At 43.6% G+C, this 26226-nt stretch overlaps 1 protein-coding gene across 6 annotated transcripts in view; it reads right to left on the minus strand.

The window, feature by feature from the left end:
- Positions 1-11: 11 nt before the first annotated feature.
- Positions 12-26226, minus strand: part of LOC139389397 (AP-1 complex subunit beta-1) — a 46307-nt gene continuing 20092 nt past the window's right edge. For 3 of the 6 annotated variants that reach the window (XM_071136120.1, XM_071136121.1, XM_071136119.1), the window contains 4 exons: positions 20903-20987; positions 20192-20278; positions 7445-7599; positions 17-2047 (listed from right to left, as the gene is read on the minus strand). In XM_071136120.1, coding sequence (XP_070992221.1) covers positions 1973-2047; positions 7445-7599; positions 20192-20278; positions 20903-20987 — 402 coding nt within the window. In that variant the 3' untranslated portion in view covers positions 17-1972. Of the gene's footprint in view, positions 2048-7444; positions 7600-20191; positions 20279-20902; positions 20988-26226 lie in introns of all 6 variants that reach the window. The other 3 variants (XR_011629402.1, XR_011629403.1, XM_071136123.1) reach the window with 3 other exon arrangements.

The raw sequence follows: 26226 nt of genomic DNA on the forward strand, positions 1-26226 counted from the left end.
AAATGCACTTGTGGCATTTGTGAATCTATCTGATTTTTAATAGTTTTGTTTCAAATGATGTACACACAAACGGTCAGTCAAAAAAACATTAGATTTCTCCTTCACCAGCTATTTTACAGCTTCTCATCACATACACACTAGTCAGTTTTCACCACACACAGACCACGTAAATCCACTCATCTCCAAGTAGTGAAAGTGCTCACTGTGGAGCTGTTCCAGAGGGTTCTGATTCAATGACTCAAAAGTTTAAATATCCAATTAATTTTCCAAAGAGACTAGGTAAAACAGAATGGTGAAGTTGAGTTGGTCAGATTTTCTTCATACAAAAGACTTCATGATGTGTGCTACCTCTACAGTTAGTTTCCTATACAGATAAAGTATAGAACATACAGGTGGTTTGAAGCCTCTATGACAGGTGGCAGAGGTACTTGACCAACTAAGAGGGGAGGAGAATGCAACAACCTGGCAGGGAGCCCAAGCAGCCCTGATTAACAGAGCGCACACAGCAGAAACAACATCCAAACATCTGTGGCCCTCGCCCGCCTGCATGCCCAGAGTTAAAACTTCAATTACACTGCAAACACAAACCTGGCAATTCATAATGGAATTACTTTAAAGAAGAAAAGGGGCAGGAATTAGGGAAAGAAAAGGTATTGTATGTAGTAGTGAGGCGTATATTGCTGAGTTTACACAGGCAGCCCAATTCTGATCTATTTGGCAATAATAGTTGGTCTAATAATTGGTCTTTTGACGAATCAGATCAGATCTTTCGCCAATAATTGGGCAAAATATCAGAATTGGGCTGCCTGTGTAAATGTAGCCTTAGATGTTGCTCCAACCCTCTCTAATAACAAATAGCACACAGGCACCCCAACACACAAATACATGCACACACACACACACACACACGGGAGAGAGAGAGTCCTGCTCCAAGAGACAGCAGAGATTGAGAACAACAACAATAAACAAGCCCAATGGGCACATCAAGAGCAAACAACAAACTAAACACATATGTGACATGGTGTGTTCCAAAACATTTAGTGTCTCTTACTAGCTGGGACATCACATCCCTTTAAAATAAAAAGGAGGAAAGTGTTTGTGAGAGAGAAGAAGTGAAGACATTGAGAGGGGCGGGGGGGGCTGAGGGGCGAGTGAAGTGAGAACAGGAACACAGCAGGTGCTTCACAGCCCCAAGATATGGGGAAACAATGTGTCTGTACTGCCACATTTTAATGTGAAGCACCAAAAGGTATGCTGACAGTAGAGATTTAACTGCTGATTACACACACTAAATATAGGTACTAATTTGCAGAGACGCGAGGTGAGATAATCGTGAAAAGAGAAGACATCAGGGGGGAGGGGGGGGGATATGGAGAAACAGTCACAAGGAACAAGAGTCCATCGCATCACAGTCTCCTCCAGCAGCACTAGCTGAAAATCCCTACCAGGTGTGTCCCAGATTAGAGGCTCATGGGAGAAGGGTGAACTGAATCAGATCAGCACGGGCTGGACTGGAGTTAGGCCATCATGCAAGGGAGATCTGACAGGGTAGTGAACTCTCATTGAAGACCGACTAGACTTGGTGGGTTATGGGAAACCCCAACCATGTTCAAGGTGAAGAAGACAAAGGCCATTCCAACTATTGACGTGAGTGACAGGATTGGTCTATAGAAAGCTTTGGGACCATGAGGGCTAGAGACTTCAGACTTAAATCAGATAAGGACTTGTAGAGTGGAGGGTTAGTGCTTGACAGAAAGAACAGATAGAAACCAGAGTCCCCAGGGAGGCACACAGACAGACAGCAAAGTTGGAGATTCTACAAGGAAAGGGTCTTTCAGAAGCCTGTATGTCAGGAGGAGAAGGGGGAGGAGAGAGTCAGGAGGGTTGGGGGTCCAGGAGGTCCCTCCAGTCAGGGCCAGTCTCCAGTCTCCATGCCTCAGGTTGCACCCCCTACTTCAGCCCTGTCAGGGGTTCAGTTCTTCAGCACTGCCTCATAGCACTGGAACACACACTGGGACACCTCTGGTGCTCTGCACTTCAGAGAGATCTGAGGAGAGAGAAGAGAGAGTTAGTTACTACATGGTCTGGCTGGGCAAGGAGATAGTAGTCCTTCTGTTAGCAGGTGTTAGGTGTTGAGAGCACCTGATCAATAAGAATACTAGTTCAGATGTTCAGTCAAAGCAAAACAGTTTCAAAAGCCAGCTATTGTTTTAGAAAAGACATGGACAAGCTAGCTAAGCAGTCAACAATATACAGTACATTTCTATTTAATAACTAAAATCAACAAAACAGCTGTGTCATTTCTTCATAAACAACAAATATAATCTCTCATGTGGAGCAGCTGCTGCCCTCGTCTTTATCTCAGGAGTCAAGTGCTATGAGAGATGAACTATAGTTCAGTGATCTAAAACAGAATCACACTTTTCCTGGTCATCATTTGACCGAACATCCTTAAGAGAGAGAGAGCCTTTTCAGGGATGAGGAAGCTGTATGGACGGGATGAAGGCGAATTCGCCGGGCCACTTTTTCATACCTTCAAGAAAAGCTCCTTTCGATATGCTAGTCTAGTCAGTTAGTGCAATGCAACTGTAATGGCAGGACTTTAAGCACCGTCTGATTAATAAGCATGGTAATTATTTCAGCAGCTTCACTGACTCATGACTGAAGAGAAGAGTGAATAGCTCCCAACCTCCTCTATTCCCACAATTTCAGCAGAGGCATTTTGTTTCATTTTATTTGCAGGGGAGAATTTATTAGCATTATAAATGCTGCCTTCTATTCAATCTTATCAGCTTGGAGCAGAAAAAAAAATGTCTCATTCCTTCTCTCCTTGTGAAGTTGAGAGAGTCTGTTGCTGCAGGAACTAATAGAGCTCTTAGAGGCGGTTTCCTTTTCATTAGAGCTCATGCAGGAAAAGCTCAAAATTCTGTGTGTAGCCGTGCGTTTGCAGCGGTACTACTGCAGCCGTGCGTTTGCAGCGGTACTACTGTAGCCGTGCGTTTGCAGCGGTACTACTGCAGCAGTACTACTGTAGCCGTGCGTTTGCAGCAGTACTACTGTAGCCGTGCGTTTGCAGCGGTACTACTGCAGCGGTACTACTGTAGCCGTGCGTTTGCAGCGGTACTACTGTAGCCGTGCGTTTGCAGCGCTACTACTGTAGCCGTGCGTTTGCAGCGCTACTACTGTAGCCGTGCGTTTGCAGCGGTACTACTGTAGCCGTGCGTTTGCAGCGGTACTACTGTAGCCGTGCGTTTGCAGCGGTACTACTGTAGCCGTGCGTTTGCAGCGGTACTACTGTAGCCGTACGTTTGCAGCGGTACTACTGTAGCCGTGCGTTTGCAGCGCTAATTCTGTAGCCGTGCGTTTGCAGCGGTACTACTGTAGCCGTGCGTTTGCAGCGGTACTACTGTAGCCGTGCGTTTGCAGCGGTACTACTGTAGCCGTGCGTTTGCAGCGGTACTACTGCAGCGGTACTACTGCAGCCGTGCGTTTGCAGCGGTGCGACTGCAGCGGTACTACTGCAGCCGTGCGTTTGCAGCGGTACCACTGCAGCAGTACTACTGTAGCCGTGCGTTTGCAGCGGTACTACTGTAGCCGTGCGTTTGCAGCGGTACTACTGCAGCGGTACTACTGCAGCCGTGCGACTGCAGCCGTGCGTTTGCAGCGGTACTACTGCAGCCGTGCGTTTGCAGCGGTACTACTGCAGCCGTGCGTTTGCAGCGGTACTACTGCAGCCGTGCGTTTGCAGCGGTACTACTGCAGCCGTGCGTTTGCAGCGGTACTACTGCAGCCGTGCGTTTGCAGCGGTACTACTGCAGCCGTGCGTTTGCAGCGGTACTACTGCAGCCGTGCGTTTGCAGCGGTACTACTGCAGCCGTGCGTTTGCAGCGGTACTACTGCAGCCGTGCGTTTGCAGCGGTACTACTGTAGCCGTGCGTTTGAGGTGCCAGGGTGATTGTGTGTTGATTGACAGTTCCGGCTGGCTCGTGCTTAGCAGTTCTAATAGCAATTGTCATTAACTGGCCAGAAGCATTTGAAGTCCCATTAGACAGAAGTTCACACCAGGTCCCTCTCTGACCCATGGGACAAGAGATCACACTGCTGTACCATGGTGACAGAGTGTCCCCCAGCACTGCATTGGTACATTCCACAATGCTGCGCTAGACGAGTGGGAACACTACACAACTCCTCCCTCCAGGGCTGCCGCTGCTCTGTGTACTGCTGGCTCTTTACTAATGCATAATGGTGCTGGCATGATTAGTCAGAAACACACAACCTAGGCCAAGTTGGAGAAAACGAGGCCTAGCTGGCTGTCATAAGGATCAGCTTATTAAACCAGGTTGTAGAAAAGCTCTGATCAACTAGGTTTACATGGTGTGTGGGCATTTTGTTTAAGGCTTTGTAAAATGCTGCTGAATAATGTGCCTGTGAGTCAATATGAGGGTGGCGTGTGAAGGAGAGAGTGAGAGAATAAAGGACAGAGGAGAAAAATAACTAGCTGTAGAGAACAGTGACTGGTAGAAACAGTGCAGGTGGGTGGTGGTAGTGTTTTAGGAGAATGGAAGAAGATGTAGGAAGATGTAAAGATGCTGTGATTTCTGCACCATATAAGGATATCCGAGATTGAACGATGAGTGGGGGAAGAAGGAGAGCTGAAAGTTGAGTAAATAGAAGTTGTGTATGGTGGCACGGTCATGGCGCTGGCTGTACCAGAGCACCATTCTCCCACAAACCCCTGCAATTAGCCACTCTTGGGGAGGGGGGAGTGAACCAGCCCTTGCCATTGGTCATGCTGTTGCCATGGGGATGAGAGGTGAGGGCCCGGTGCTCCACTTTAAAAGACAGAGCTAAGAAGCTGAGCATCATGGGATAACTGGGACCAAATAGGTGGGGTGATGGAGGAGCATTGGGGTTAGCAACGTTACGTTAGAGTAGACCCAGTTAGTATAGAAGGTTTGGTTGTTTAGCAACCAAACCGACTTGTGCTCAACTATGAGGCAAAACAAACAGGGTTGGCTTAGATTGTTGACATGTAAACTACATTAGTTAGTCTCCAACATTTATTGAAAACAAATGATTTGCACAATGAGCACTTCTCTCAAATACATTATTACAGTTGTTGGTTACCTAGCAAATAGACATGACATCAGTCAAGACACCTCAAAATGGTATCAAGAACAAGACAACTAGCTGAAACGAGCCACTTACGACTCCCCACATGGCAGCTTCTTGGCATTATTGTTAGCTATCTGGCCATCCAGAATCACAACAGACTTTTGCCCCACTGAATCACGCGCATCGCTTGTGACGTTGTCAGCTAGCCAATATATAGAGTTAGGAGGGCATCATTTCTTAACTGATGTCAGCTTTACTGCCTTTCTACAGGGAGCTGTGGAATCTTCCCACAGGCTGAGTACGATCCACAGTGTTATTTTCTCATGCTAAAAATAACTGCTCAACACAAGCATGTGTCAGGTTGACTTTCACGTGTTGTACTGAGAGAGCATCAGATCCATGCAGCAGCAGCAGCACAGAGATGTGAGAGTGCATGCTGCACATGTGAAAAATGTTAGCATCTTCAGTAAAGATCTTCTGATGGTAGTCATCTGTAGGGAGGAAGAGAGCCTTAAGGGGTAGTAGGAATAGGAGAAAGCAACAGAAAGAGGGCATATCCTGACAGGTGTTCAGGCTGAGAGATGTATATGAAAAGAAGAAAAAAAAACGAAATCCTAGACAAATTAAGAACAGCACAAGAGGAGACAAAAACACATCAACTACAAAAATGACTACAGACATACTAATAGAACAAGACAAACAGTCAAGGGCTGATCAAACACCTCAGTTGAGTCATTTCACAGACTGAAAACTCATTCATCTCCTGAACGAAAATACCAACAGACCAACAAATACAGAGGCTTCAACCACTGACAGATGAGTCAAGCTGAATGCACAATGAACTGTGGAGGAATTACATTTAAAATGCTACATTTGAGCGAGATGGATAAAACAGATTGACTGACTGAAATGGACTCATCTGGGCTGGGGAAGGAAGACAGTAAATGCCTGTATAATGAATAAAAACATGATCCTAAAGCACATTGACAAACGAGATGGGCTGAGGAGTCACGTCAAGGTCACTGTTCGGAAATACTCATGCACAAGGTCCTGGGCTACTGCTAACAACCAAGTAAGCAGACAACAGTACACTGACACACAATGCATCACAAATGAAACAATACACACACACACACACACACACACACACACACACAGACACCCCGCCTCAGGTGAAATACTCTTAGCCAGCAGGGTTGGTGGTGATGACGACTCACTCACCCATACCCACTCCAGATCATCCCCATCTCTCTTCACCCACACTCTATCCCTACACTCCAGAGCATGCCCATCTCTATTCATCCCTACACTCCAGAGCATGCCCATCTCTATTCATCCCTACACTCCAGATCATGCCCATCTCTATTCATCCCTACACTCCAGATCATGCCCATCTCTATTCATCCCTACACTCCAGATCATGCCCATCTCTATTCATCCCCACTCCATCCCTACACTCCAGATCACGCCCACCTCTATTCATCCCTACACTCCAGATCACCCCCACCTCTATTCATCCCTATACTCCAGATCATGCCCATCTACATTCATCCCTACACTCCAGATCATGCCCATCTTTATTCATCCCTACACTCCAGATCACCCATCTCTATTCATCCCTACACTCCAGATCATGCCCATCTCTATTCATCCCTACACTCCAGATCATGCCCATCTCTATTCATCCCTACACTCCAGATCACGCCCACCTCTATTCATCCCTACACTCCAGATCACCCCCACCTCTATTCATCCCTATACTCCAGATCATGCCCATCTACATTCATCCCTACACTCCAGATCATGCCCATCTTTATTCATCCCTACACTCCAGATCACCCATCTCTATTCATCCCTACACTCCAGATCATGCCCATCTCTATTCATCCCTACACTCCAGATCATGCCCATCTCTATTCATCCCTACACTCCAGATCATGCCCATCTCTATTCATCCCTACACTCCAGATCATGCCCATCTTTATTCATCCCTACACGCCAGATCATGCCCATCTTTATTCATCCCTACACTCCAGATCATGCCCATCTTTATTCATCCCTACACTCCAGATCATGCCCATCTCCATTCATCCCTACACTCCAGATCATGCCCATCTCCATTCATCCCTACACTCCAGATCATGCCCATCTCTATTCATCCTCACTCCATCCCTACACTCCAGATCATGCCCATCTCTATTCATCCCCACTCCATCCCTACACTCCCCTCTGCTGTCACTGAAGTGATTCTTATCTACCCGTCTTTCCTAGATTTCTCTCTCCTTTAATAACAAGTTGTTCTCAGTCCCTCCCCTGTCCCTGTGCTCACCGTGTAGTTGGGGTTTCCAGCCTGCACCCTCAGTTCAGCCAGCACCCAGATGCCATTGGACAGTTTGATGGACATGTAAAGCATGTCCTGGCCCTCCACCGTGCGCTTGGCTATGGTGAAGATGTTACTGCCCTGCAGCTTGCTGCTGGCTGCATCTGTTTTGGGGGATAAGAGAATAAACTTGAAATACACAGTTCACATTTTAAAACATTATATTGTCAGTGACTTCAGAAAGTTCAAACCCCTAGACCTTTTCCACATTTTGTTACTATACAGCCTTATTCTAAAATGTATTAAATATATATTTTTTGCAATCTACACAAAATACCTATAATGACAAAGAAAAACACAGGTTTAGAAATATGTGCACATTTATTAAAAATAAAAACAGAAATACCTTATTTACATAAGTATTCAGAACCTTTGCTATGAGACTCGAAATTGAGCTCAGGTGCATCTGTTGAGATGCATCATCCTTGAGATGTATCTACAACCTGGGAGTTCACCTGTGGTAAATTCAATTGACTGGACATTTGATTTATTTCACCTTTATTTAACCAGGTAGGCCAGTTGAGAACAAGTTCTCATTTACAACTGCGACCTGGCCAAGATACAGAAAAGCAGTGCAACACAAACAACAGAGTTACACATGGGATAAACAAACGTACAGTCAATAACACAATATAAAAATCTATATACAGTGTGTGCAAATGTAGTAAGATTAGGGAGGTAAGGCAATAAATATTCCATAGTGGCGAAATAATTACAATTTAGCAATTAAAAACTGGAGTAATAGATGTGCAGAAGATGAATGTGCAAGTAGAGATACTGGGGTGCAAAGGAGCAAAAAAAATAAATAACATGGGGATGAGGTAGTTGGGTGGGCTATTTACAGATGGGCTATATACAGGTGCAATGATCGGTATGCTGCTCTGACAGCTGATGCTTAAAGTTAGTGAGGGAGATGCATCTCCAGCTTCAGTGATTTCTGCTATTTGTTCCTGTCATTGGCAGCAAAGAACTGTAAGGAAAGGCAGCCAAAGGATGAGTTGCATTTAGTTTTACTTGCATGTAAGAGCAGTTGGAGGCCACGGAAGGAGTGTTGCATGGCATTGAAGCCCGTCTGAAGGTTAGTTAACACAGCGTCCAAAGAAGGGCCAGATGTATACAGAACGGTTTTGTCTGTGTAGAGGTGAATCAGAGAATCACCACCAGCAAAAGCGACATCATTTGTGTGTACAGAGAAAAGAGTTGGCCTGAGAATTGAACCCTGTGGCACTCCCATAGAGACTGCCAGAGGTCCGGAACACAGGCCCTCCGATTTGACACACTGAACTCTATCAGAGAAGTAGTTGATAAACCAGGCAAGGCAGTCATTTGAGAAACCAAGGCTGTTGAGTCTGTCGATAAGAATGGGGTGATTGACAGTCGAAATCCTTGGCCAGGTCAGTGAAGACAGCTGCACAGTACTGTCTTTTATCGATGGCGGTTATGATATCGTTTAGGACCTTGAGCGTGACTGAGGTGCACCAGCTCGGAAACCAGCTTGCATAGCGGAGAAGGTACTGTGAGATTTGAAATGGTCGGTGATCTGTTTAACTTGGCTTTCGAAGACCTTACAAAAGGCAGGGTAGGATAGATATAGGTCTGTAACAGTTTGGGTCTAGAGTGTCTCCGATGACCATGGAAGCTTTCCCATCTTTAGGGATATCAGACAATATAAGAGAGAGGTTGAACAGGCTAGTAATAGGGGTTGCAACAATTGCGCCGGATCATTTTAGATAAAGAGGGTCTAGATTGTTTAGCGCTGCTGATTTGTAGGGGTCCAGATTTTGCAGCTCTTTCAGAACATCAGCTATCTGGATTTGGGTGAAGGAGAAATGGGGGAGGCTTGGGCAAGTTGCTGTGGGGGGTGCAGAGCTGTTGACCGGGGTAGGGATAGCCAGGTGGAAAGCAAGGGCAGTCCGGTCTGGAGTGAACCAAGGGCTATATCTGTTGATAGTTCTAAAAAAAATTGAACGGGGCATGCTTATTTAAGATGGTGAGGAAAGCACTTTTAAAGAATAACCAGGCATTCTCTACTGATGGAATAAGGTCAATATCCTTCCAGGATACCCGAGCCAGGTCGTTTAGAAAGTGGCAGCCGTGAGAGACTTGTTTCTGGAAAAGTGTATTGTGTACTGGAAAAAGTGTACTGGAAAAGACCTGGATAGCATGACAGAACTCTACAGGCTAACCACCCCCTTTGGCAGTTCTAACTTGGTGGAAAATGTTGTAGTTAGGGATGGAAATTTCAGAATTTTTGGTGGCCTTCCTAAGCCAGGATTTAGACACGGCTAGGACATCAGGGTTGACGGTGTGCTAAAGCAGTGAATAAAACAAACATAGGGAGGAGGCTTCTGATGGTAACATGCATGAAACCAAGGCTTTTACAGTTACAGAAGTCAACAAATGATAGCGTCTGGGGAATAGGAATGGGGGCTACAGAGCCTGGGTTAACCTCTACATCACCAGAGGAACAGGGGAGGAGTAGGATAAGGGTACGGCTAAAGGATATAAGAACTGGTCATCTAGTGCGTTGGGGACAGAGAATAAAAGGAACAGATTTCTGGGCGTGGTAGAATAGATTCAAGGCCTAATGTACAGAGAAGGGTATGGTAGGATGTGAGTACAGTGGAGGTAAACCTAGGCGTTGAGTGACGATGAGACACGTTGTAAGCCAGGTGAGGTCTCCGCATGTGTGTGGAGTGGGACAAAAGAGTTATCCAAGGCATTTTGAGCTAGACTGAGGGCTCTACAGGGAAATACAACATTAAGAACTAGCCAAGACAGCAGTAGACAAGGCATATTGACAGAGAGAAGCATAAAGCAATCAGAGGTGTTGATCAGGAGAGCTAAGACAACAGGTAAATGGTGATGAATGGGCAGAGCGGGTCAGTTAGGTACATAGAGGACCGGAGTTTGAGGCTTGGGCCGACAGGTAAACAAAATGAGGTACCGTGTTATTGAAAAGTCCAGTTGGCATCAGCTGTGTAGCCGAGTGATCATTGGGTCAAAAGAGAAGCAATAGTTTGTAAAGGCACACACCTATCATCAAAAAAAAGTCAAACAGTTGACTGTGCATGTCAGAGCAAAAACCAAGCCCTGAGGTCGAAGGAATTGTCCGTAGAGCACCGAGGCAGGATTGTGTCAAGGCACAGATCTGGGGAAGGGTAACAAAACATTTCTGCAGCACTGAAGGTCCCCAAGAACACAGTGGCATCCACCATTCTTAAATGGAAGAAGAATGGAACCACCAACACTTTTCAGAGAGCTGGCCACCCGGCCAAACTGAGCAATTGGGGGAGAAGGGCCTTTGTCAGAGTGACCATCAGGTTCCTGGTCACCTCCCTGACCAAGCTCCAGAGTTCTTCTGTGGAGACGGGAGAACCTTCCAGAAATACAACCATCTCTGCAGCACTCCACCAATCAGAAATTTATGGTAGAGTGGCCAGATGGAAGCCACGCCTCAGTAAAAGGTACGACAGTCTGTTTGGTGAAGCACAGTGGTGTCAGCATCATGCTTTGGGGATGTTTTACAGTGACTGGAAGACTAGTCAGGATCGAGGAAAAGATTAATGGAGCAAAGTACAGAGAGATCCTTGATGAAACCTGCTCCAGAGTGCTCAGGACCTCAGACTGGGGTGAATGTTCACCTTCCAACAGGACAATGACCCTAAGCACACAGCCAAGACAACGTAGGAGTGGCTTCGGGACAAGTCTGAATGTCCTTGAGTGGCCCAGCCAGTGCCCGGACTTGAACCTGATCGAACGTCTCTGGAGAGACCTGAAAATAGCTGTGCAGCAACGCTCCCCATCTAAACTGAAAGAGCTTCAGAGGATCTGCAGAGAAGAATGTGAAAAACCCCCCAAATACAGGTGTGCCAAGCTTGTAGAGTCCTACCCATGAAGACTATGCTAAAATCGCTGGCAAAAGGTGCTTCAACAAAGTACTGAGTAAAGGGTCTGAATACTTGTCAAATTTAATTGTAACATTTTTAAAAACCCGTTTTTGCTTTGTCATTATGGGGTATTGGGTGTAGATTGATGAGGAAAAAGCTTATTTCTCTCAAATGTTGTGCACAAATTACATCCCTGTTAGTGAGCATTTCTCCTTTGCCAAAAGAATCCATCCACCTGACAGGTCTGGCATATCAAGGAGCTGATTAAACAGCATGATCATTAAACAGGTGAACCTTCTTCTGGGGGCAGTTTTGTCACACAGCACAATGCCACAGATGTCTCAAGTTGAGGGAGTGTGCAATTCTCATGCTGACTGCAGGAATGTCCACCAGAGCGGTTGCTAGATAATTTAACGTTAATTTCTCTACCATAAGCCGCCTGTAAAATCATTTGAGAATTTGGCCGTACGTCCAACCGTGTGGGAGAGCGGTTTGCTATTATCAGCGTTGAGGGTTTCTTTATTTTCTATGGTGTAGAATAATAATGAAGACATCAAAACTATGGACATATCACATGTAGTAACCAAAAGTGTTAAACACTTATTTATATTTGAAATTCTTTAAAAAGCTACCCTTTGCCTTGACAGCCTTGCACACTCTTGGCATTCTCTCAACCAGCTTCACCTGGAATGCTTTTCCAACAGTCTTGAAAGAGTTCCCACATATGCAGAGCCCTTGTTGGCTGCTTTTCATTCACTCTGTGGTCCAACTCATCCCAAACCATCTCAATTGGTTTGAGGTCAGGGATTGTGGCGCCAGGTCATCTGACGCAGCACTCCATCACTCTGCTTTGTCAAATAGCCCTTACACAGCCTGGAGGTGTGTTTTGGGTCATTGTCCTGTTGAAAAACAAATGATAGTCCCACTAAGCGCAAACCAGATGGGATGCCGTATTGCGGCAGAATGCTGTGGTAGCCATGCTGGTTAAGTGTGTCTAGAATTCTAAATAAATCCCAGACAGTGTCACCAGCAAAACACCCCGACACCATCACACCTCCTCCATGCTTGACTGTGAGAAATACACATGCAGAGATAATCTGTTCACCCACACCGCATCTCACAAAGACACGGCAGTTGGAACCAAAAATCTCAAATTTGGACTCGACCAAAATTCAAATTTCCACCGATCTTATGTCCATTTCTCGTGTTTCTTGGCCCAAGCAAGTCTCTTCTTCTTATTGGTGTCCTTTTTAGTAGTGGTTTCTTTGCAGCAATTCAACCATGAAGGCCTGATGCACACAGTCTCCTCAGAACAGTTGATGTTGAGATGTGTCTGTTACTTGAACTCTGAAGCATTTATTTGGCCTGCAATTTCTGAGGCTGGTAACTCTAATGAACGTATCCTCTGCAGCAGAGGTAACTCTGGGTCTTCCTTTCCTGCGCTTGATGGTTTTTGTGACTGCATTTGAAGAAACGTTCAAAGTCCTTTACATTTTCCGGATTGACTGACCTTCATGTCTTAAAGTAAGGATGGACTGTCATTTCTCTTTGCTTATTTGAGCTGTTCTTGGCATAATATGGACTTGGTCTTTTACCAAATAGGGCTCTCTTCTGTATACCCCCCTACCTTGTCACAACACAACTGATTGGCTTAAACACATTAAGAAATTCCACAAATGAACTTTTAACAAGGCACACATGTTAATTGAAATGCATCCCAGGTGACTACCTCATGAAGCTGGTTGAGAGAATGAAAGAGTGTGCAAAGTTGTAATCAAGGCAAAGGGTGGCTACTTGAAGAAACTCAAATACAATATATTTTGATTTGTTTAACGCTTTTCTGGTTACTACATGATTCCATGCGAGTTATTTCATAGTTTAGATGGCATCATTATTATTCTATAATGTAGAAAATAGTAAAATTAAAGAAAAATCTTTTAACAAGTAGGTGTTCTAAAACTTTTGACCGGTAGTGTATATATGAACCAGTGTGTGACTGGGAGAAAATGATTGAAAAAAATGTATATATACATTTTTTTCAATCATTTTCTCCCAGGCAAACACTGGTTCATTGCCACATGTTCACTAAATAAAACATTGATAAGTAGCCCCTGGGTGTTGTTAGGCTTGTGTTACAGGTTGTCTACTATAAACTAATCAAAATAAAGAAAGTCACACACTCCATGTACAGTCTCCCAGCAATTGAATGTGTATTTACCAACGTTTTGGCATCACTGTGCTTTCCTCAGGGTAATGTCATGAATACTTGAACCAGGTTATGTATGCACACAGTGCAATTAGTGTAACCAATGACAGTAGTGAGGGGTGTGTCATAATGATTCAATTAAAATGAATTAGTGAAACTTTAAAAAAATATAGTGTATAGCATATTAAATATATTATGCTATTGTTACCATATAGAAACAATGGAATATTGTACATCATATTAGCATCAACATACATTGTTGTTTCATTGAATTTCACATAATAATTTCGTATTTAATTTTTGTTACATGTAATCCTTTGGTTCAATCTTAATATATAATGTACATCACATATGTCAGAGTCAAGGCCCGCGGGCCACATCCGGCCCGCAAGAAGGTTTTTTACGGCCCCTGGGATGATCTTGATTTATTATTAGAACCGGCCCGCAGCAAGCCGGCAGCCCGCAGATCTTTTACACGCACCAATACTACATTTCCCACAATGCAAAGGTGACGCACCGAGCAGTAGGCTGCTTCATTTCAATATTTATTGGCACAGCAGTCGTCAGCATCACAGTAAAATTAACTTTCAGATACCCATCAAAAATGGCAAAACGGAAGGTGGATACTGAGAACCGGGGGTTTCAAACAAGGTGGGAGTCGGAGTATATGTTCACGAAGGTAGCTGGAAAACCTGTGTGTCTTCTGTGTGGAGAAAGTGTGGCGGTACTGAAAGAGTATAATCTGAGACGACATTATGAAACGAAACACGCGGACACACACGCGGACGCAACTGTCAAGGCCAGTTTTATTTTGGCAGAAGAGATCGCTAAATCAGCCCGGCCATTTACGGAGGGGGATTTCATCAAAAACTGCATGATTAAAGTTTGTGACGAAGTTTGCCCAGAAAAAAGGCAACTCTTTTTAAATGTGAGTCTGAGCAGAAACACCATTGCCGAGAGAGTAGACCAGTTGTCCATCAATCTAAAAGAGCAGCTTGTGAAAAAGGGAAAAGATTTTATTGCATATTCCTTGGCTGTGGATGAGAGCACCGACATTTCTGACATTGCCCAGTTGTCAATTTTCATCCGCGGAGTGGACTCCAACCTAAGCGTGACAGAGGAGTTTTTGGCTTTACGTCCTATGCATGGCACAACTACGGGGCATGATTTGTATGAAGAGGTGTCAAGATGTGTAAATGAGATGGAGCTGCCTTGGGAAAAACTCGTGGGTTTGACAACCGACGGAGCACCTGCGATGTGTGGACACAGGAGCGGACTGGTGGCGAAGATACGGGAAAAGATGCAAGAGGAAAACGCGACAGGTGAGCTGACAGCTTATCATTGTATCATACACCAGGAAGCGTTGTGCGGTAAAGCCTTGAAAATGGAGCATGTAATGAGCATCATCACGCGCACAGTTAACTTTATCAGAGCCAAAGGTTTGAATCACCGCCAGTTCAAGGCATTTCTGACGGAGTTAGAAACGGAGCATGGTGATTTGCCTTATCACACAGAGGTGCGATGGCTAAGCCAGGGAAAGGTGCTTCAAAGATGTTTCGAGCTTCGTGAGGAGATTTGTCTGTTCTTGGACAGCAAAGGGAAAGACACAACACAACTCCGAGACGAAATGTTTCTGTGTGAAATGGCTTTTCTGTGTGACATTACGAGTCATCTGAATGCAATAAACTTGCAGCTGCAGGGTCGGGATCGTGTCATCTCTGATATGTACAGTACAGTGAAGGCATTTAAAACCAAACTGACTCTGTGGGAGACGCAGATGCGGAAAGAAAATTTGAGCCACTTTCCCAGCTGCCAGACCATGAAAGAGAAGCTCTCTACCAGTGCGTTCCCGAGCACACAGTTGGCTGATAAAATAGGTATGCTTGCCGCTGACTTTCGACGCCGATTTGCTGACTTTGAAGCACAAAAAAGCAGGTTGGAACTGCTCGGTAACCCATTTGCTGTTGACGTGGAAAGCTCACCACCAAACCTCCAAATGGAGTTGATTGACCTCCAATGCAATGATGCACTGAGGGCAAAATATGCGGCAGTGGGTGCTGCGGAGTTCGCCCGTTTCCTCCCCGGCACAATGCCCCAGCTGCGCATCCAGGCTGCTCAAACGTTGTCTATGTTTGGCAGCACATACCTGTGTGAACAACTGTTTTCTTTGATGAACCTGAACAAAACATCACACAGAAGTCGACTTACTGCTGAACACCTCCACTCAATTCTGAGGATTTCTTCAGCTCAGAGCCTTACCCCGAACATTGATGAACTTGTGGAAAAGATGGGACACCACCAAGTATCACCCTCAACCTCAAACAAGTGAACATTACTGTGCAATCACATATTTAGAGTTTTTACTCAGTTTATTATTATTATTATATTATTATTTGTTTTCACTGCATGTTACTTCTCCTTAAAACAAAGTGTTGTTTTTGATTAATAGATTTTTGCACTTTATTTTTTTGTATTTCAATCCAATTATATTTTAAAAATATTTCAGTTGAGTGGATGATAGAAAATTGCTATTATTGTTTTTTCTTTGAAGTAAATTTAGCCCACTTTTGCTAAAATAGAAAATATAGTCTACTGATGGTGCCTTGAATACCGGTTTCTTTCATTTAATGTTCATGTTATGGGGATATTTATATAAAGGAAATTTGTCTTTTGTGTCTGTTGAAAATTAAAGATTACTGACAGAGCCATAAGAAAATATTGCTTTATTTATCTGATCATATTGTAATATATTTGTTAGGTTTTCAGTAGGTTCAATTAGGTTCACTAGACTATATGCGTCATTTAAAATTTTTTCAATGAACATTCGAACAGTCCGGCCCTCGTCTTGTAGCTGATTTTTTTATTTGGCCCTCCGTCCATTTGACTTTGACACCCCTGATGTACATCATCAACAGGTCGCAATATAGGAGATAGTTTGGTGAGATCTGACATGCCCCCTGAGCCCACTCAGACACTCTTGACACCTATCCCAAATGGGAACTACAAATGTGGCTCATGCACACAGTGCAATAGCACCATAAAAACATCTTTCTTCAGACACCCACAGACAGGTCGAAAGATCTCCTTTAGGAGTATCATCTCATGCAACACCAATGGAGTAATCTACCTCATCACCTGTTCATGTGGAAAAGCCTTTGTAGGACAAACAAAAAGACAATTAAAACAACACATAGCTGAACACCGCAGCTCAATCAGGTGTAAGAACATTGACTAACCAGTAGCAGCTCACTTTGTTGAAGCTAACCATCCCATCTCCTCCCTCAAATACACAGGCATTGAGCATGTTGCTCTACCAAGGAGAGGTGGTAACATCGAGATCCTACTACCTCAAAAGGGAGGCTTACTGGATATCCTATCCAAAAACATTGACCCCTAGTGGTCTGAATATTGACTTTGATCTCACACCCTTCATATAAACAAGTCTTGTAAATTGAACAATTATTTTTACAGCTTATTAGCGTACACCTAATATGTTCCCCCTGTTGATGATGTACATTATATATTAAGGTTGAACCAAAAGATTACATGTAACAAAAATGAAATACAAAATCGTGAAATTTAATGAAACAATAATGTAGGTTGATGCTAATATGATGGACAATATTCCATTATGTGGCTGTATGATAATAGCATAATATATTTAATACGCCATATACTATTTTTTGAACAGTTTCACTAATTAATTTTAATTAACTTAATCATTATGACACACCCCTCACTACTGTCATTGGTTACACTAATTGCACTGTGCATACATAACCTGGTTCAAGTATTCATGACATTAACCTGAGGAAGGCACAGTGATGCCGAAACGGTAAATACCCATTACATTTCTGGGAGACAATACATGGAGTGTGCAACATTATGTTGATAGTTTATTTGCCGTCAGTCAGGACCTCCACACAAACTATTATTCTGGGCGTGCGCCAGCTCCTGTATTTAAAACAATCTACTATAACTGAGGGAATCAGAATGAAGCAATATGATGGCTATCTAATAGGCCTCCATGCAGAGGCCTGGACCTTCAGCTATTTTACTGTTCAACTTTAAAAAATGTGAAGGGGTTTGGGGACAGCATTGCAATCAGAACCATAATGGAACCAGCTCTGTGCAGGCCAGTCAAGTTCTTCCACACCGATCTTGACAAACCATTTCTGTATTGACCTCGCGTTTCTTTTCCACAGGGGCATTATCATGCTGAAATAGGAAAGGGCCTTCCCCAAACAGTTGCCACAAAGTTGGAAGCACAGAATAGTCTAGTATGTCATTGTATGCTGTAGCGTTAAGATCTCCCCTCACTGGAACTAAGGGGCCTAGCCCGAACCACGAAAAACTGACTTGTTGGAAAGGTGGCATCCCTGAGCTCTTCAGTAAGGCCATTCTACTGCCAATGTTTGTCTATGGAGATTGCATGGCTGTGTGCTCGATTTTACACCCGTCAGCAACGGGTATGGCTGAAACGGCCAAATCCACTCATTTCAAGGGGTGTCCACATACTTTTGTATATATAGTGTATAACAGGCATAGAAAGAATTCAGCGAAATGGAGCTTTCTGAAACAAGTCTCTTTTCATGTCTGTGGCTTTATTCATCTGCAGAGCACTGATAAAACTCTGCCATAGTCTAACTAAGCTCTAGCTTTTTCATTCAAAAGCTAAACTCTTAATTTTCAATTACAGTCACTCTGTTTAAACTACCTTGCATAGCAAAGATATACTCCTTAATTAACTTGCCCTTGTCTCTCTGTCACACTACAGGAAGGTCTAAACCATCAATTTTCAATCTACAGGAAATTAAATCTATTAAGGAAAATATACTATAAGCTGGCATTAGTCATTTAGCTCAGACCCAACCGTTTTCATGCTTGTGTAAAATCTAATTATCACATGTAAATAAGGTCAGCAGGTTACCTAACGAAATAAAGTGCATTGAGGAAGTATTCAGACCTCTAGACTTTTTCTACTTTGTTACGTTACAGCCTTATTCTAAAATGGATTGAATTGTTTTTCCCCCCTCAATCTACACACACAATGACAAAGCAAAAAACAGGTGTAGAAATTGTAGCAAATATATTACAAATAAAAAAACTGAAATATCACATTTACCTAAGTATTCAGACTCTTTACTCAATACTTTGTTGAAGCACCTTTGGCAGCGATTAACCTAAGGTCTTCTTGGGTATGACGCTACAAGCTTGACACACCTGTATTTGGGGAGTTTGTCCCATTCTTCTTTGCAGATCTTCTCAAGTTCGGTCAGGTTGGATGGGTAGCGTCGCTGCACAGCTATTTTCAGGTCTCTCCAGAGATGTTCGATCGGGTTCAAGTGCGGGCTCTGGCTGGGCCACTCAAGGACATTCAGAGACATGGCTTGGCTGTGTGCTTAGGGTCGTTGTCCTGTTGGAAGGTGAACCTTCGCCCCAGTCTGAGGTCCTGAGCTCTCTGGAGCAGATTTATCATCAAGGATCTCTGTACTTCGCTCCCTTCATCTTTCCCTCGATCCTGAAAGTTTCCCATGTCCCTGCTGCTGAAAAATATCCCCAAAGCATGATGCTGCCACCACCATGCTTCACCGTAGTGATGGTGCCATGTTTCTTTCAGACGTGACGCTTGGCATTCAGGCCAAACAGTTCAATCTTGGTTTCTTCAGACCAAAGAACCTGGTTTCTCATGACCCGAGTGTCTGCCTTTTGGCAGGATGAATACTGCAGAGATGGGTCTCCTTCTGGAAGGTTCTCCCATCTTCACAGAGGAACGCCGGAGCTCTGTCAGAGTGACCATCAGGTTCTTTGTCACCTCCCTGACCAAGACCCTTGCTCCGGTTGAACGGAAGGCCAGCTCTACAAAGAGTCTTGATGGTTTCAAACTGCTTCCATTTAAGAATGATGGATGTCACTGTGTTCTTGGGGACCTTCAATACTGCAGACATTTTTTGGTACTCTTCTCCAGATCTGTGCCACGACACAATCCTGTCCCGAAGCTCTACGAACAATTCCTTTGACCTCATGGCTTGGTTTTTGCACTGACATGCACTGTCAACTGTGAGATCTTAAATAGATAGGTGTGTGTGTGCCTTCCCAAATCAAGTACAATCAATTGAATTTACCACAGGTGGACTCCAATCAAGTTGTAGAAACATCTCAAGGATGATCAATGGAAACAGGATGCACCGGAGCTCAATTTTGAGTCTCATAGCAAAGGGTCTGAATACTTATGTAAATAAGTTATTTCAGTTTTTAATTTTGAACAAATTTGCCAACATTTCTAAAAACATGTTTTCACCTTGTCATTATGAGGTATTGAGTGTAGATCGATGAGGGACAAAAAAAAAACAACTGAATACATTTTAGACAAACGCTGTAACAAAATGTGGAAAAATTCAAGGGGTCTGAATACTTTCGAAATGCACTGTGTATCCATTAAATAGATAGATAGACTGGAGCTCTGACCGGACATGGTTCTGTTTCCACAGCCCACATCCCAGGTTACATGTCAAGCTGTCTTAACACATATAGCATGTAGAGGTACACATTCTCCTCCTCTCCCCTCTCCTTTTACCCCTCCGTGTTTGTCTGTCTCACCTGAGTTGAGATGACAGTCTTTGATCTGGAACTGAGACTCGTTGTCATTAGGAATGTCTTTCCATGTGGCCAGGAACACCTGACGCTCTGGGGAGGGATACAAAGAAGAGTTCAGGTGGTGGGAAAAATTGAGAAACAGTGAAAGAAAGAAAGCAAAAATATGAGGGAGACCGAGGACGAGAAAGCAAATGGAAATAAAAAACAAATGAAAGGTAAACAATTTGTTGCGGTGCTGAACAGTGCGGTCCCTGCTGCGCTTTTAGGATCCGGAACATTAGCTCCCAGCAGCGTTCCTACTGTTCCCCCATCTGCAGTCTCCACAGGGGAACAGACACCCTCACATTCCCCCAGAACCAATCAACCAGAGCGGGAAAAGAACAGGGCAAATTGGACCCAACGTCAGGATTGTGTGATCTGAGAGCAAATGCATGACAAGATACTTGTGTGCACACAAACACAGCTTCTAGGAGATTGAGGTAATGGTCAGGGGCTGACCTTATCCTGGTTTGAGGCTATTGATAGGTGACACAATATGTTCATGTTTTTAAATGCATGTCAATTGTAAAGTCTTTTGTCTGTAATGTATTTTTTGATTTGTGTCTGTCCCCAGTAAGACTAGCTGTTGCCATTGGCGTCGGCAAATGGGGATCCTAATAAATCAAAACTCTAAAATCAACACTGATTCACTGAGTAGTTTATTCAGACACTCACCCATCTTTCCATCTTCCACAAACAGCATGCTGATGGGGTATTGGCAGCTGAAGTAGAAGACGTCAATGTTGTTCTTCACAGCCACCTGTGAGAGTGATCATACAGAGGGGAGGGGGAGAGAGAGGAGGGAAAGGACGGAGAGATGAAGAGGGCAATCTATGACTCATTGTTTTCAAGTGGTCTGAAAGGACAGACACTGCAGGGCATGTGTGGGGTTATTGAACAAGAGGTTACTGTCCTGTGGAGACGACAACACACACACACGATAGCATCCACTGCACTCTGTATTCTACTACACAATGTGATCTCTCCCTCTCTATCCCTTTCTCTGTATTTGTGAGGCCCATTTGCTAAGGCAACATCTTTTATTCCTCCCTCAACATCCTCGGACAACTTGAGAATAAAGAAAGCATGCTATAAAAAATAAAAAATATTTGTCCATAGACCAGAAGATGCATAAAAGGCCATTTGACTACATCTTCATTGAAGCTTCACATAGGATGCATCCCAAATGGCACCCTATTCCCTTTATAGTACACTATTTTTGACCAGGGCCCACACAATATAGGGAACAGTTGGGATTAAACCACAGTCTACTCTCTAAGAACTTTGTGGAGCCTGGAGCAGTCACCGTATTGATCAGCCTGCTCTATAGAAGAGTGATGAGGACCATGAGGTTCAGTTAAGCCTGTGGCAGGAAGGGCATGACAGGAGAAACTCTTGCATAATCCATAAGGTAGTATTGGTGCTGTGTGGACAGAGTGCCTCTCTCCCTGACAGGCTGTCTATACTACAGTAAGGCTATTCTGTATCTCTCGGTCGCCCTACGTCTCTCTCGAACCTTCCACAACTGACTGGATAATAATGGAAACCGTTTTATTATCACTGCTGCTAAACTATTTGTTTTTATAGCCTACAGTACCATCATACAAGTCCTGGGCCTGTATGGATCAAATAGTTTAGCAGTGATGAGTAAAGTATTTCCATCAGCTGATACGAGAACGTGACTGTTGGCTAAATAACCGTCAGCAGGTACAGTACAGAGGCCACAGCTTTTCCTCCTCCTGTAGGAATACAGCCGGCTGGGAGGAGCAGTGTTGGCGCCAAGGGAAACAGAGCAGAGCCGTGGTGTAGACTAATACCACAGAGTGGGGTGACCTCTAATGACTACCCCCCCCCCCTCTCGCTCATTTCTCCTGGACTCTCATCTCATCAGGTGCACAACGTTGCATCCTTCCACCCTCGTTCCAGCCTCTCGTCCCTCCAAGTCGTCGGACTGCTCTGATCCAAAGAGGCCCCGTCTCAGTTATGGTTCTGAACTAAAAACTAGTTCCAGAGACTTTCTTAGGTCATATTTCATCCTTAGTTTCTGTAGCACAGGAATTTAAATAACCTGACATTATTTGAACATGGTTTGAGGTGAAGCCATGACACAGCTAAGACTAGGGCTGGGCAATATGTCCAAAGTATTATATCACAGTAGTTTTTTTTAAATGGACGCGAAGACTGTTTGACAGTATTTTTAGTTGCTGACTAAAAAGTTCTACATTTGCTTTATGAGTGACCCCAGGGTGACCCCAGGGTGCTTTATGAGCCGCGAGTGACCCCAGGGTTCTTTATGAGCCGCGAGTGACCCCAGGGTGCTTTATAAGCCGCGAGTGACCCCAGGGTGCTTTATGAGCCGCGAGTGACCCCAGGGTGCTTTATGAGCCGCGAGTGACCCCAGGGTGCTTTATGAGCCGCGAGTGACCCCAGGGTGCTTTATGAGCCGCGAGTGACCCCAGGGTGCTTTATGAGCCGCGAGTGACCCCAGGGTGCTTTATGAGCCGCGAGTGACCCCAGGGTGCTTTATGAGCCGCGAGTGACCCCAGGGTGCTTTATGAGCCGCGAGTGACCCCAGGGTGCTTTATGAGCCGCGAGTGACCCCAGGGTGCTTTATGAGCCGTGAGTGACCCCAGGGTGCTTTATGAGCAGTGAGTGACCCTAGGGTGCTTTATGAGTAGTGAGTGATCCTAGGGTGCTTTATGAGTAGTGAGTGATCCTAGGGTGCTTTATGAGTAGTGAGTGATCCTAGGGTGCTTTATGAGTAGTGAGTGATCCTAGGGTGCTTTATGAGTAGTGAGTGATCCTAGGGTGCTTTATGAGTAGTGAGTGATCCTAGGGTGCTTTATGAGTAGTGAGTGATCCTAGGGTGCTTTATGAGTAGTGAGTGATCCTAGGGTGCTTTATGAGTAGTGAGTGACCCTAGGGTGCTTTATGAGCAGTGAGTGACCCTAGGGTGCTTTATGAGCAGTGAGTGATCCTAGGGTGCTTTATGAGCAGTGAGTGACCCTAGGGTGCTTTATGAGTAGTGAGTGACCCTAGGGTGCTTTATGAGTAGTGAGTGACCCTAGGGTGCTTTATGAGCAGTGAGTGATCCTAGGGTGCTTTATGAGCAGTGAGTGATCCTAGGGTGCTTTATGAGTAGTGAGTGATCCTAGGGTGCTTTATGAGTAGTGAGTGATCCTAGGGTGCTTTATGAGTAGTGAGTGATCCTAGGGTGCTTTATGAGTAGTGAGTGATCCTAGGGTGCTTTATGAGTAGTGAGTGATCCTAGGGTGCTTTATGAGTAGTGAGTGATCCTAGGATGCTTTATGAGTAGTGAGTGATCCTAGGGTGGCAACACATACATTCTAAGTGATTTCAAAAGAGTCTTTCTCCATTCTGATTGTTTTATACGGTTTTATAATTAAACCAAAATAAATTTCAGCACTTTTATCATTTCTGCATTTCCTGCACTCAATTGCAGTGGTGGAAAAAGTACCCAATTGTCATACTTGAGTAAAAGATAAATTAATAGAAAATTACTCAAGCAAAAGTCACCCAGTAAAATACTATTAGAGTTAAAGTCTAAAAGTATTTGGTTTTAAATATACTTAAGTAATGTCACCATTTTATTTTTTTACAGATAGCCAGGGGCACACTCCAACAGTCAGACATAATTTACAAACAAAACATGTGTTTAGTGAATCCTCCAGATCAGAGGCAGTAGATGACCAGGGATGTTCTCCTGACAAGTGCGTGAATTGGACCATTTTCCTGTCCTGCTAAGCATTCAAAAATGTATGGAGTAAAAAGTACAGTATTTTATTTAGGAATGTAGTGAAGTAAAAGTTATCAAAAATAATAGTAAAGTAAAGTACAGATAGCAAAAAAAAAACTTTAAAAAAAAACTTTCAAAATACTTTACACCACCGCTCAATTTTGAATTTCCACACTGCCACATAGGGCTGCAGGACATGGGCTAATAATCTAGGACTTATATTTATTAACCAAATGTTGCAATTGCGATTTGACTTGCGAATTAGAGCAAAACTGTTGGAATCGTGGAAATGGAATGACTATTCTAATATATAGTTAGAATAGAATAGTGGGTACTTTGAATACAGTGTTGTTTGAGATGACAACGAATTAAAATGCCAGAGAGGATTTATTGTGACAGGATAGAAACTACAGTGTTGACACGTGTTTCCTAGGGGATCCTATAAGCTTTGGCTACATTGCATGTTCTCTCTTAGCTACTTCATGTAGCTAACATATTCTTGCTTTGCATATTCCTCTTTGATTTAAAATATACTGTTGCAGAAACAACATGTCGATTCAGGTCTACACCATCACTGGTATTATCAGGCAGTATTAGCTAGCTACGTTTGCTCTTACTCTGTACATTTATTAGCGGCTAACAATAAGCGTCACAAGATTTAGGGCAACTTGCCAAGAAAATAAATTAGCTGTTTGCTGATGTAAGAAACACAAACTAATTGTGTCATTATTGAACGCTAGTGGATTTATATTAAGAAGCAAAGTGAAAACAGTATTGTTGCATTGACCATGCAGACTGAACACAAGTGTCTCGTGGTTGAGTAACATCAAATGCGCGCCTTGAGTGACAGGGGGCGTGGCTAGGTCTGTGTGGAAAGTGGCACCGGGAGAAAGAGCTGAGAGAGATGACTCAAGTAACAAACTATACAAATTGACATTACACATGGCGTATCACATTTAACAAACCTAAACATTCAAATACCGGTATAGAAGGTAAAGTAAAAACCCAAACCAGTCCCTGCATCAATACAATATACTGCCCAGCCCTAGCTAAGACAATGTGAAGCGAATAACATCAGCTGGGGGCTGTACTGTATAATTTAACAAGGCATACAGTTCCTTCAAAGTATTCATACACCTTGACTTATTCAACTTTTTTTTTGTTGCAGCATGAATTCAATAGATCTCACCCATCTTACACAACACCCCATAATGACGAGTAAAAACATGTTTTGGCAGCTGTAAGTCTTTCTGGGTAAGTCTCTAAGAGCGTTACACACCTGGATTGTACAATATTTGCACACTTTTTCAAATTCTTCAAGCTCTGTCAAGTTGCTTGTTGATCATTGCTAGACAGCCATTTTCAAGTCTTGCCATTGATTTTCAAAACAATTTAAGTCCAACCAGTAACTAGGCCACTCCAGAGCATTCAATGTTGTCTTGGTAAGCAACTCCAGTGTATATTTGGCCTTGTGTTTTTGGTTATTGTACTGCTGAAAGGTGAATTGATCTCCCCATGTCTGTTGGAAACCAGACTGAACCAGGTTTTCTAAGATTTTGCCTGTGCTTAACGCGATTACATTTAGTTTTATCCTAAAAATACATTATTGCAAACCGGATGCATGTTTTGAGAATATTTGTATTCTGTACAGGCTCTCTTCTTTTCACTCTGTCATTTAGGTTAGTATTTAGGTTAGTATTGTGGAGTAACTACAATTTTGTTGATCCACCCTTAGTTCTCCTATCACAGCCATTAAACTCTATAACTGTTTTAAAAAGTCACCATTGGTCTCAGTGAAATCCCTGAGCAGTTTCCTTCCTCTACAGCAACTAAATTAGGAAGGACACCTGTATCTTTGTAGGCACTGAGTGTATTGATACACCATTTAAAGTGTTATTAATAACTTCACAATGCTCAAAAGGATTTAGAATGTCTTTTTTTTGTGTGAGACATTCGAAAACATCCCTGGTCTTTGTGGTTGAATTTCACTGCTCGACTGAGGGACCTTACAGATAAATGTATGTGTGGGGTACAGAGATGAGATAGTCATTCAAAAATCATGTTAAAACACTACTTTGCACACAGAGTGAGTCAATGCAACTTATGTGGCTTGCCATAACAAAATGATTGAATTTGTATTGACTCAAGACATAAGCATTTCATTTAATTAATTTGTAAACATTACTAAAAACATAATTCCACATTGACATTATGGGGTATTGCGTGTAGGCCAGTGACAAAA

Source organism: Oncorhynchus clarkii, chromosome 30 (genome assembly GCF_045791955.1).
Source record: "Oncorhynchus clarkii lewisi isolate Uvic-CL-2024 chromosome 30, UVic_Ocla_1.0, whole genome shotgun sequence".
Classification (NCBI taxonomy): Eukaryota; Metazoa; Chordata; class Actinopteri; order Salmoniformes; family Salmonidae; genus Oncorhynchus; species Oncorhynchus clarkii.